At 43.8% G+C, this 13993-nt stretch overlaps 1 protein-coding gene across 11 annotated transcripts in view; it reads right to left on the bottom strand.

Moving 5' to 3' along the window:
- Nucleotides 1-13993, bottom strand: part of LOC122549160 (neurocalcin-delta) — a 356229-nt gene that overhangs the window by 151456 nt on the left and 190780 nt on the right. For 2 of the 11 annotated variants that reach the window (XM_087986278.1, XM_087986276.1), the window contains exon 2: nt 1056-1218. The exons of 7 other annotated variants lie outside the window; for them this stretch is intronic. Coding sequence is in view for 2 of the 4 variants with exons in the window: in XM_087986276.1 (XP_087842402.1) it covers nt 1056-1058 (3 nt within the window). In the remaining 2 variants the exon portion in view is untranslated. Of the gene's footprint in view, nt 1-261; nt 369-1055; nt 1219-13993 lie in introns of those variants that run through there. 2 more of the 11 variants (XM_087986275.1, XM_087986277.1) reach the window with 2 other exon arrangements.

Genomic DNA, 13993 nt, shown 5'->3' with positions numbered 1-13993 from the left:
GAGAGAGGAAAGAGAGAGAGAGCGAGAGAGGAAAGAGAGAGAGAGGAAAGGAAAGAGAGAGGAAAGAGAGAGAGAGAAAAGAGAGAGAGGAAAGAGAGAGAGGAAAGAGAGAGAGAGGAAAGGAAAGAGAGAGGAAAGAGAGAGAGAGAGGAAAGAGAGAGAGAGAGAGAGAGGAAAAAGAGACAGACTTTACACCCTCCAGAGGAACTCCTGACATATCTTTGTTGCCATATAAATCTAGAAAAATGTTAAGAACATTACCAGAAACAATGCCTCAAGGTTCCAGAGATTTGGATGTCCAAGAAACTTCATCACAATCCTGCAAGTGCTTCTTGATGATATAACTACAATTACCCTGAGTGGGAGACCTGAAACAGACCCGTTCAAAATTTAGACTGATGTCAAACAAGAAAACGCACCAAAGCTAAACTGACCACAGAGACATATAATGAGCTGCAGCATGTGGATGACTGCAAGGTCATACCTCACTCTGCACCAGATTTGTAAACCATGTCCAAACTCTTCAATTTCTGCTTGCGGGAGACTTGACCCATCCTTGAACGTTGCCAAAACAATCCTCATAGTAACAAGTCTTATCTGTAAAATATTCTACTTCCTGCACATGTTGAAGAGCAGACTCTGGTATATGTTAAAACCCTCCCAAACCTTGTAAGCCACTTCTCTTAAAAGGTTACCACTGATGAGGATATCCATGTGTTTGACAACAATATGTCCACAGAAGTACCAGTGTACAGTCACCACATTCCTATTCTGGAATGAGATTTGCTCTGTATCAGTGACACACAAGAGCTCCAGAGAAATTCCACCCTCAATGTCTCTGGGACATTCTCTAGATTCAATGGGAGGATCATAGATCAAATGCTAATGTCCTTGTTGAAGCCAGCTCTACAAGTTTTTAGGCAAAACACCTGCAAAACCAATTACAACCATCAGATAGACAAAAATCATCCATTCCACCAGGCAATGTTTTCCCAAATCTCAAATGGTGACATTCTGGGAGAGAACAAAGAAAGGTTCACCTCCAAGCCACTTACCATTCTTGACTTGAAATATATCACCGTTCCTTTCTTGTCACTGGGACAAAATCCTGGAATTCCCACCCTAACAGAATTGTGGACTGCAGTGGTTCAAGAAGACAGTTCACCACTCCCTTCTCAAGGGCAATAAAATACTGGTTCAGGCAGCGATGCCCACAACCTATGAGTGAATAAAAACAAAATATTGCAAAGACACTCTGAAGTTCTGCTTGAAGGACAGCAGCATTGACATTGATGATTGGGAGAAGCTTGATACTAACCATTCAAAACAGGGACAATTTGTCCATCAAGCTCCACACGTTTCCATTCCAAATATCATGATGATGAGACAAAGCAGTGGCATAGAGAGAAGGAAAAGGAAGCAAATCCTGTATTCCAGGCACCACTTTCTCATGGAAAATCCTGCCCAGTGTCCAAAAATAGCAGCTTGAGAACAAGTCTGTTCAGTCACATAAAGACTCAGGGTTGCAAGTTTCTACCATGAGTAGAGTCATCCTCAAATCGAGGGACAGGTGACAATGACTGCTTTTACTAGATTATAATTCCATTCCTAGCTGCCATGAATTGTGGGGTTCCATGGAATAACTGACCTCCAACATTCCCTTAACCCTTAGGTTTTACAAGAACACCAGCCCTCTCATCAGCAGTGAAAACCAGAAATCTGAGTATGCACAGATGGTTTTCCAACAAATAATTCTGATGTCGCACAAATGTGGACAGTGTGCAGTGTGTGCCATAATTTATAGTTTGAGCTACGTAGAAGTGAAGGCAGTAATCCAGCCAAACAACAGTGTGGCCTCAGGACATTCTCTCTGCTGTTTTGTTACTAAGAGACTGCACTTGAAGTGTGAGACACACAGAATTAATGAGTTGTTTAAAGCTGACTGGAGGGAAAAAAAACTAAACTGGTCAGAAAGCAAAAATACAAAAGCAATAAAATCAAAGAGTGGATAAAATATTAATTAATTACAACAAAGAAAAAATGTGCATCTTGTTGGAGCTTATCTAAGTGGGTACTAGAGTTTATCTCTGAGTTTTTCAGAATGGAGCCACAAAACCCTCTGCATAATAACAGCTAATACATTACTCCATACTTTTTGGTGAAGTACATGGGAGTAGATAAGGCAATGACTGATTCACACCATTGGCTCAAAGTGCACAAGGTTGCTAAATGGAGAATTTAAATTAATTTTTTTTTAAATCCTATGTTATACATCAGTGCATCAATTCAAAAGGAGTTTTGTTTCGAAATATGACAAATGGATATCACTTAATTTACACAGCAGGTTTCAGTCATCAGGTTCTAATGTGAAATGACATTTACTGCAGGTTTGCACTCGCCTCATCTTCTCAGTTCCAGATATCACTGCAGGATTTTTTGAGTGCACTGACCTTCAGCCATTTTGATAACTTTCTGTACATTATGAGGCCTAAATTGGGGGTGTTCGCTGATGATCGCACAAACTTCAGCACCATATGCATCACCTCAGATATGGAAGCAGCCAAGGTCCATATGCAGCCAGACCTGGAGAACATCCAGGATTGGGCTGATAGGTGGCACATAAAATTCATGCCACACAATAAGGTCCAACAAGAGAAAATCCAAACATTGGCCCTTGATATTCAATGGCATTACTTCTTTGATACCAACCCCAACGCTCTCCCCTGCCCGCCACCCCCCTTCCACCCACCCCCACCCCCACAACTATCAACACCTTGGGGGTGACTACTGACCAGAAAGTGACCCTCTAATCATATTTACAAAGTGTAAGTCAGAAGTGTATTGAAATAATCTCCACTTGCCTAGATGAGTCAAGCTCAAACAATATAAGAAGCTCAATATCATAAAGGACAAAATTGTTGACATCCATCCATCACCTTAAACATTTACTTGCTTCATCACCAACGCACAGTGGTAGCAATATATACCATTCCAGGAGACACTGCAGTAATTCATCAAGATTCTTTCAACAAAATGCTACAAACCTGTAACCACTACCACCTAGAAAGATAGGGGCAGCCGGTTCTTGGAACACCACTATCTGCAAGTTCCCCTCCAAGCCACTCACCATTCAGATTTGGAAATATATAACCATTCCTTCAGTGTTGCTGGGCCAACATCCTGGAACTTTTGACCTAACAGCACTATGGGTACCTTTACACTTCAGTGACTACAGTGGTTCAACAGGAATCTCATCACACCTTTTCCAGGGCAATTTGATACATGGCATCATGACATGTGACATTCTGATATAAAGAACCTCTCCTTCAAGCACATGTAATGGAGTCAGTGTAATACATTCAACCAATCAGTTTTGTGTAATGTACAATAACTTGAGTTAGTAAAGAAACCAGGCTGTGTGTAAATCTGACATATTACAGCAATGTAAATAATTTGTGTCGTTAACGAAGTTCAAGACATTGTTTCACCAAAAACTCAGTCTTTGTGGTATATGGCACATGAACCAATAAATAGGTCAGCACTGAGACCATATCAAATTGACAGTGGTTCTGGACTCAAGAAACTACATCAGTTTTTTTTAGATTAGATTCCCTACACTGTGGAAATAGGTCATTTGGCCCAACCAGTTCACACTGATCCTCCGAAGAGTAACCCACCCAGACCCATTCCCCTATATTTACCCCTGACTAATGGACCTAACACTATGGACAATTTTGCATGGCCAATTTGCAGGATCTGCACATCTTTGGACTTTGGGAGGAAATCAGAGCACCCAGAGGAAACCCACGCAGACACGAGGAGAATGGGCAAACTCCACACAGACAGCGGCCCAAGGCGGGAATCGAATCCGGGTCCCTGGCACAGTGGGGCAGCAGTGCTAACTACCGAGCCACCATGCTGCCCCTTCTGAGCACATGGCTTATGTTAACTGGATTCAAATGAAGACATGACTCAATCAAAAACTCAAGATGTGATCTCCTGCATCACATTCCATGGAACAGCATCCTAAGCTTCCAGTGCCCCAGAGTTTATGTTTGAAATCTGCTGTTTGCCTACAAAGTGAAATATCACCTTAAACATTTACTTACTTCATCACCAATGCACAGTGGTAGCAATATATACCATTCCAGGAGACACTGCAGTAAGGTCCACCTGTAATACAACTTAGACATCTTGACAGTATTTCTTCTTCTGGGAGGACCAAAACATTAACTCTGATTTCTTTTAACAGATGCTCCCAGACCTGCTGAGCTTTTCCAGTAATTTCTGTGTTTCTGATTTATACCATGAGCAGTTCTTTCAGTTTTTATTTAGCACTTGATTGTTTACCTTTCCCAACACCTGCCCTGGTACAGGTAAGTCCCACTCATTACATGGCTAGTACATTTACCCAAATTTTTATAGGCTAACTTTCTGATGTCACACTTTCAGTAGTGTAAATACTAATGATAAGTAAACACTCAAGAGATCTCTATTTCCTACACATCTACAATGTCAAATTTATCAGTTTTCAAGGAGTTCACAATACTTTGGAGTACCTTTTTCTCTAATATAACTGTAAAAGTGTTTTGTTTTGATAATAATATCCCCTTACAAGTTTTTTTCATACTCCCTTAGTTCATCATATGAGGTCTTATGGTACAGAGGGTAGTGTCCCTAGCTCTAAGCTAGAAGCTTAGAAGCTCCAGATTCAAGTCCCACATTGGGACTTGATGACTATGCAGGTTGCGTTCACAGTGTGGTTAAACAGGTTGACTATTAACTAGGGAATCCTTCCAATATGCCTATGGCAGCTGAAACGACAGTCAGTTTCCTGATCAGCCATGGTTGATGGCCCCTCAAGCATATTGCTTCTGGTAACAGAAGCAAAAACAATAGTTGCTCGAAAAGCTCAGCAGGTTTGGCAGCATCTGTGAAACCAGAGAAACCAGAACTGAGGAAGGGTCACCAGACCCTGAAACGTTAACTCTGATTTGTCTTCACAGATGCTGACAGACCGGTTAAACTTTTCCAGCAACTTCTGTTTTTGTTTCTGACTTACATACAGCATCTGCAGTTCTTTTGGCTTCTGGTAATAGGCTGGTGATCTTGCCAGGGAAAAAAAAATAACTAGCTGTGGAAAAAGATATAAGCTTGTGCCTTGTCTGCCTCGTATGTCCTGAGATGTGAAAAAGCCTGTGAATCGGAGTACATTTCTTTGCTATTGTTAAATGAAACTTTCCTGTTCTTAGTTTCCCTCCCTATTCATCAGAATCTTTTTATTTTGTTTGTTTTTTTTAAAAACATGAAGTATTATGTTGTCTCTCATCTGTTTAACATCATGCCCATTTATTCTGGCTTTTGACTTGGAGGGATATAGGCTCATTCGGTGTCAAAAACTTTTCTTTAAACATCACACATTTGCTGTCATTTAATCATATGCAGATGTGCCCAGTTTACTCGGGACATTCTCTGCTTTGTCCTGTTGAGGTCAGTCTTACCTACATTTAGAATGGTAGTCAAGCTTTAAACACAATGGAGAACTCAATCATGTTACGATTGTTATTAGATAAATGCTCATGTTGTTAGGTGGTTAACTAAATTTGGCTGTGATTAAATGTGAATAAGACATGACATTAATAATTAATCATGTCTTGGCCTCAGCTCATCTTTAAAGCATACCAGATTCAAGGAAAAAGTGTTTGGTATATCCATTTTTTGTTTACAGTTGGAGAAGAACTAAAAGGCCCATATATTAATTTCATCACAAAGATGCTAACATAATAATCCAAGTGATTCATTTATCCTTTTTGACACAATTTCACAAAGCATGTCTCAACGTTGAGTTATTATAAAGAAACAACAAAAGATAAAACTGACAACTAACTCTTTTACATAGAGATGATGCCTTATTACTTCACTGTTAATGTATCTTGGCCTGGATTGTGTCTAATTTTAAAAATGTGTTGCTGGAAAAGCGCAGCAGGTCAGGCAGCATCAAAGGAGAAGGAGAATCGACGTTTCGGGCATAAGCCCTTCTTCAGGAATGAGGAGGGTGTGCCAAGCAGGCGAAGATAAAAGGTAAGGAGGAGGGACTTGGGGGAGGGGCGTTGGGAATGCGATAGGTGGAAGGAGGTTAAGGTGAGGATGATAGGCCGGAGAGGGGGTGGGAGCGGAGAGGTCGGGAAGATGATTGCAGGTCAAGAAGGCGGTGCTAAGTCTGAGGGTTGGGACTGAGATAAAGGTGGAGAGAGGGGAAATGAGGAAGCTGGAGAAATCTGCAGAAATCTGCATTCATCCCTTGTGGTTGGAGGGTTCCTAGGCGGAAGATGAGTCGCTCTTCCTCCAGGCGTCGTGTTGCCATGGTGTGGCGATGGAGGAGGGCAAGGACCTGCATTTCCTTGGCGGAGTGGGAGGGGGAATTAAAGTGTTCAGCCACGGGGCGGTTGGGCTGGTTGGGGCGGACTGGCATTTAGCCTCAGCAATATAAAGATCAGTGCGCCAAACTACCACCGCGCCTCCCTTGTCTGCCGGTTTGATGGTGAGGTTGGGGTTGGAGCTGGAGCAGAGGGAGTGGAGGGCTGCACGTTGCAAGGGTGAGAGGTTGGAGTGGGTGAGAGGGGTGGAGAGGTCGACATTGACCGCCTCAATCTCTCCACCCATCTCACCCACTCCAACCTCTCACCCTCGGAACGTGCAGCACTCCACTCCCTCCGCTCCAACCCCAACCTCACCATCAAACCGGCAGGCAAGGGAGGCGCGGTGATAGTTTGGCGCACCAATCTTTACATTGCTGAGGCTAAACGCCAGCTCGCGGACACCTCCTCCTATTGCCCCCTTGACCATGACCCCACCTCCCACCACCAAACCATCATCTCCCAGACTGTCCATAACCTCATCACCTCAGGGGATCTCCCAACCACCGTCTCCAACCTCAGTCCCACAACCCCGCACCGCCCGTTTCTACCTCCTGCCCAAAATCCACAAACCTGACTGCCCCAGCCGACCTATTGTCTCAGCCTGCTCCTGCCCCATTGAACTCATCTCTGCATACCTCAACACGGTCCTGTCCTCCTTAGTCCAAGAACTCCCCACCTACATTCGGGACACCACCCACGCCCTCCACCTCCTCCATGATTTTCACTTCCCCAGCCCCCAACACCTTATCTTCACCATGGACATCCAGTCCCTATACACCTCCATCCCCCATCACGAAGGCCTCAAAGCCCTCCGCTTCTTCCTTTCCCGCCGAACAAACCAGTCCCTTCCACTGACACTCTCCTTCGACTGACTGAACTGGTCCTCACTCTTAACAACTTCTCCTTCCAATCCTCCCACTTCGTCCAAACCAAAGGAGTAGCCATGGGCACCCGCATGGGCCCTAGCTATGCCTGCCTCTTCATTGGATATGTGGAACAGTCCATCTTCCGCAGCTACACTGGCACCACCCCCTACCTTTTCCTCCGCTACATTGATGACTGTATCGGCGCAACCTCGTGCTCCCACGAGGAGGTTGAACAGCTCATCCACTTTACTAACACCTTCCACCCCGACCTCAAATTTACCTGGACCGTCTCAGACTCCTCCCTCCCCTTCCTAGACCTCTCCATCTCTATCTCTATCTCGGACGACCGACTCAACACGGACGTATACTATAAACCGACTGACTCCCACAGCTACCTAGATTACACCTCTTCCCACCCTGTCCCTGTAAAAACGCCATCCCATATTCCCAATTCCATTGCCTTCGCCACATCTGCTCCCAGGAGGACCAATTCCAATACCGAACAACCCAGATGGCCTCCTTCTTCAAAGACCGCAATTTCCCCTCAGACGTGGTTGATGATGCTCTCCACCGCATCTCCTCCACTTCCCACACCTCTGCCCTTGAACCCCGCCCCTCCAATCGCCACCAGGACAGAACCCCACTAGTCCTCACCTACCACCCCACCAACCTCCAGATACATCGGATCATCCTTCGTAATTTCCGCCAAACGGACCCCACCACCAAGGATATATTTCCCACCCCACCCCTATCAGCGTTCCGGAAAGACCACTCCCTCCGCGACTCCCTTGTCAGATCCACACCCTCCACTAACCCAACCTCCATTCCCCGCACCTTCCCCTGCAACCGCAAAAAATGCAAAACTTGCGCCCACACCTCCCCCTCACTTCCCACCAAAGCCCCAAGGGATCCTTCCATATCCATCAGAAATTCACCTGCACCTCCACACACATCTTTTACTGCATCCGCTGCACCCGATGTGGCCTCCTATACATTGGGAGACAGGCCGCCTGCTTGCGGAACATTTCAGAGAACACCTCTGGGACACCCGCACCAACCAACCCAACCGCCCCGTGGCTGAACACTTTAACTCCCCCTCCCACTCCGCCAAGGACATGCAGGTCCTTGGCCTCCTCCATCGCCATACCATGGCAACACGACGCCTGGAGGAAGAGTGACTAATTTTCCGCCTAGAAACCCTCCAACCACAAGGGATGAATGCAGATTTCTCCAGCTTCCTCATTTCCCCTCCCCCCACCTTTTCTCAGTCCCAACCCTTGGACTCAGCACCGCCTTCTTGACCTGCAATCTTCTTCCCGACCTCTCCGTTCCCACCCCCTCTCCGGCCTATCACCCTCACCTTAACCTCCTTCCACCTATCGCATTCCCAACGCCCCTCCCCCAAGTCCCTCCTCCCTACCTTTTATCTTAGCCTGCTTGGCACACCCTCCTCATTCCTGAAGAAGGGCTTATGCCCAAAACGTCAATTCTCCTTCTCCTTTGATACTGCCTGACCTGCTGCGCTTTCCCAGCAACACATTTGTAAGCTCTGATCCCCAGCATCTGCAGTCCTCACTTTCTCCTCCTTGTGTTTAATTTTCTCCTGTGAATATATTGATTCCTGTAAAACTTCTAACACACTCACGTCATTTTAATACCATGCTCAATATCTTCAAACTCTCCCGTTGCTGTACCTTCACAGAGAAGTAGAGTATTGTAAAAATGATTACCCAAATTTAAGATAGGTGCAGCACTGGAATCTGATGGGTTAACATTTCAGCATCAGGATGGAAACACGGCAATACAATGGATGCTCTGATCAGAATCCCATAAAAGGGAAAGTTATGTTAGAAGGCATCATGGCGTTGAAGGCTTCATGGGTTAGAAGACACTACAATAATTGTTTCCTTCTTTAATAAAGAGTCAAAGGCAAACCAAGAAATTATATGTCAGTTATTTTACTTCAGTTGCTGACTCGAACTGGTACTTCCGTTCTGCCCAAACACAAGCAGATCTGGGGAAGCAGGGGTGAGAAATCTGTCTGGAGAAAGTGAGGTCTGCAGATGCTGGAGATCAGAGCTGAAAATGTGTTGCTGGAAAAGCGCAGCAGGTCAGGCAGCATCCAAGGAGCAGGAGAATCGACGTTTCGGGCATGAGCCCTTCTTCAGGAATGAGAAATCTGTCAATAAGTCAGTCCACTGATCAAAGTCACTCCACTAAGTATTGAATGTAAACTGTAGAAGATAGCCATCCAAATATGAAATCGTGAGAAAAGTATTTCACTAGCTCTAAAGCACTTTGAGATAGACTTAAGTCATGAAAGATGCTGTATTAATCTGTGCCATCTTTCCCTTTAATGGTGCAACACCACCATGTGGCACATTTTCTGTCATTATGAGAATACAAAGCCAGAGACATGAACATCTTTGTGTCTACTATTATGATAGCATGTGCAGAGCTTTAAAATTTAAAATAGTACAAATATTACTCTGACATTTTAAGAAACTGGCCTGCCTTCCTTTTCAGTTGTTCTAGAATAGTTGGATTCACTCTGCTAATGGAACAGTAAGTGACTTAAATTAACTTTCTTTTTCATCCACCTGCCCACCACTAACCTAAGAGCTTTATCAAGGTGCGAAATGGATAGCAGCTTTTTGTCACTGATACAATGAATGGGATGACTGATAGCTTTATGAGAAGATAAGAGGAATATCTTATTTTAACTGAGAGTATTGAATAGCTGTTGTCTCTTTGATCCTAGCTCCAGCTTTGTTTCCCTATCATTCACCACTCTTCCAGGGTGCCAATTCTATTAACAGAATGGCTTCTCAAAATTGGAGGAAATGACCACCTTTGTAATACAGCCAGAAAAGGCAAGGATGCTGCATTTAGATTTGCTACAGGCAACTTTATCCCACATTGGCCAAAACTCGCCAGAAATGGGAATAGAGGCAGGAATCCTGGAACTGAGTCCCAGTCGTTATTTTTAAAGGCCTCCTGTCTTGATCCAGGTCAGAAAAATCTGGGCCAATGTCTAAGTTAGGTGATATGTGGAGAAAGTTATTTGATGGACTGAATAACACTTGTGTTGTAACATTCTATAGTTCAATTACTTTTATTTGTTCCCTACTACAAACGACTAATATTAGCTTAGTTAGACAAGTTGACAATGAACATTTCCCATTCATTTCTGTTACGTTCTCGATTTCCTTCAAGTACAAACTCCACCAAAACCTCCAATTCCATTTCACTAGTCTACTCTCAGCTGATCTCCTCCAGAGAATTGGTTCTATTTTTCCCATTAGCCCATTGCAGCGCTATCAGCTGTCGCATCTGGGTGAGGTGATTAGAGTTAGAGTCATAGAGATGTACAATATGGAAACAGACCCTTCGGTCCAACTCATCCATGCCGACCAGATATCATAAACTAATTTAGTCTCATGTACCAGCACTTGGCCCTTATCCCTCTAAACCGTTCCTATTCATATCCTCATCCAGATGCCTTTTAAAAGTTGTAATCGTACCAGCCTCCACCACTTCCTCTGGCAGCTCATTCCATATACGCACCACACTCTGCGTGAAAAAGTTGCCCCTTAGGTCCCTTTTAAATCTTTCCCCTCTCTTCCTGAACGTATGCCCTCTAGTTCTGGACTCACCCACCCAGGGAAAAGACCTTGTCTGTTTACACTATCCATGCCCCTCATGATTTTATAAACCTCTGTAAGGTCACCCCTCAACCTTCGATGCTCCAGGAGAAACAGCCCCAGCCTATTCAGCCTCTCCCTATACCTCAAACCTGTTTAACTAAGATCTTGCCTAGCTGCACCTTCAGGGGGATATAAATATCCACGGTACTCCTTGATTTAGCATACAGAGCTCTGTCAGCTATCAAAGCCAATATTAAAGCCCAATAAATACTACCATTAGCAAATTACTTGGTAAATTATTTCAATGCTGTCTATAGAACCTTGCACTATCCACATTGCTGGTGGCATTACTGATATTTTACATTACTGCACTACAAAAGTAGTGTACTTAGTTGTAAGTTACTTTGGGATGGCCAAGGATGTGAATGGTGCTTTATAAATGCATTTTCTTCTTCTCGTTCCCTCCACCATACGTAACCAGTAGTTCTATGAGAGATTTATTGTATTGACTAGAGATGACAGAGATAGACATGCCAGTGATGTCCTAACTACAGGTCCCAGGGTGTGATGTGAATGGCAAAAATGCTAGTCTTGCACAAGCTCCATTCCTGGATTTCAAGTACATTGGAATCTGACAGAAATACCTGTGCTCATCTCCTTGCATTTCAAAATCAGTGCAACCCAAGAATAAAGAGGATACGGAAGGGAGAACAAGCTTCAAAGAAACAAGGAATGCACAGTAAAACCAACAAAAAGGTGTCAATGTAAATATAAAAAATGACATGAAACTGGGCAATAACATTATAAACATTCAAAATCCACCCTTATAAAGCCAATTTCAGCAGGTGATTTGATTTGATGTGATTTCTTATTGTTACATGTACCTGGGTACAGGGAATTTTCTTTTTATTTTCCATACAGTACAGACAGATCATATCAAACAAAGTGCATTAAGGTAGAGTGAAGGATATAATGCTATGGCTGCAGAGAAGGTGCACTGACAGTGAGATCAACATTAAATTTAAAATTTGAGCAGTGCCATTCAGTAGTCTACTAACCATGGGAAAGAAACTGTTCTTGAATCTATTTGCATGTGTATACAAACATTTATATCTTTTGCCCTATGGAAGAGGGTGGGAGAGGTATAACCAAGGTGGGAAGGGTCTTTGATTATGTTGGCTTATTTTCCGAAACAGCAGGAAGTATAGGTGGAGCCAATGGATAGAAGGTCAGTTTGCATGATGGACTGGGCTGTGTTCACAACTCTCTGCAGTTTCTTGGGGTCTTGGGAAGAGCAGCTGTCAAATCACACGTGATGCATCCCAATAGAATGCTTTCTACAGTGCATCTATAAAAATTAACAAGTTCTTGTAGACATGCCAAGTTTCCTTAGCCTTCTGAGGAAGTAGACATTGTCGTGCTTTTTTGACCATTGCATCAACATGGGTGAACCATGACAGATTGTTGGTGATCATCACCTCCCGGAAACTTGGTGCTCTCAACCATCTCCATCTCAGCATCACTTAAGCAGACAGTTGTGTGCCCTCCACTCAGCTTCCTGAAGTCAATGGCCAGCTCCTTTGTTTTCCTGACACGATGGAGAGATTGTTTCTTTATGTCATGCCACCAAGCACTCAACCTCTTTCTTGTAGTCTGTCTCATCGTTGTTTGAGATCAGCCCTACAACAGTGGTGTCATCAGCAAACTTGTAAATGGAATTAGGGGAGAATTTGGCCACACAGTTGAGGGTATATGGAGTGTGGTAGGGCCTGACAATGCAGCCTTGCGGGGCACCTTTGTTGAGGATTATGGTGGAGGTGTTGTCACCTATTTTTACTGATTGCAGTCTATGGGTCAGGAACTCAAAGATCCAGTTACAGAGGGACAAGCTGAGACCGAGCTCTTGGAGTCGAGTTGTATTTGTTTGGACTTATGGCGTTGAAAGCAGAACTGCAGTCAATATGTAGGAGCCAGACATAGGTTTCCTTGTTATTCTTCTGATGCTCCATGGATGGGTGTAGGGCTAGGGAGATACTGTCTGCTGTGGACCTGTTGCACCAGTAGGCAAATTGGTAGGCTGGAGTTGATGTGATCCATGACTAACTTCTCGAAGCACTTCATAATTATGGAGGTTAGAGCCACCTGGCAGTAGTCATTGAGGCACGCTGTATGATTTTTCTTTAGCACAGGATGATGATGGCTTTCGTGAAGAAGGTGGGGACTTCAAATTGGAGTAAGGAGAGCTCAAAGATGTCTGCAAATACTCGCACCAGCTGGTCTGCACAGGATCTGAGTGTACAGCCGAAGACTCTGTACAGGTTGTTCACTTTCTGTGGGTTCACCCCCAAGAAGCCTTTTTTAATGTCTGCAGTGGTGACCATCAGTACAGGTGCATCTGAGGCTGGAGGGACAAGTGAAATGGTTTCATTGACCTTCTGATCAAAGCAAGCATAGAATGCATTGAGCTCAATGGGTATGGATATATTGTTGCCGACAATTCTGTTTGACTTTGCTTTGTAGCCTGTTATGTCAGGTAAGCCTTACCACAAACAACTGCCCACGTGGTTTATCTGGGTATCAAGTTTAGTTTAGTATTGCCTCTCGGCAGCTCTTAAAGCCTTACAAAGATCATTCCTGGATTTCCTATATAGATCAGGGTTCCTGTCTTGTATGCCTCAGACCTGGACTTCAGTAGGGAGTGAATCTCCCAGTTCATCTATGATTTCCAGTTGGGGAACATTCAGATTAACTTCTTTGTCAGGTGGTATTCATACACAGTCTAGTTTACGTAGACGTGTCTCTCCTGAAATCACCAAATTTGCTGTCAAAAACTTTAATACTTAATATCATATTTGAAATGAGACTGCAAAGCATCATTATTGGATTCTCTTGATGAAAGATCAGATGGAAAAATGAAGCATTGGCATCATAATGCAAAGTTGTAATGCTTTTAATTGGTCGAAAATCAAAAAGACCATGATTTGGTAGATTGACTAAATGGCCAATGACTGAGTGACAAAAGCAAAATTTCGCAGCTGCTGGAAATCTGAAATAAAAAAAT

The sequence above is a fragment of the Chiloscyllium plagiosum genome, unplaced genomic scaffold (assembly GCF_037043375.1).
Source record: "Chiloscyllium plagiosum isolate Xiang-an unplaced genomic scaffold, Cpla_swu_hap1 HiC_scaffold_4, whole genome shotgun sequence".
Classification (NCBI taxonomy): domain Eukaryota; kingdom Metazoa; phylum Chordata; class Chondrichthyes; order Orectolobiformes; family Hemiscylliidae; genus Chiloscyllium; species Chiloscyllium plagiosum.
The sequence above is the reverse complement of the archived record's forward strand: the minus strand, read 5'-3'. Positions and strand labels throughout refer to the sequence as shown.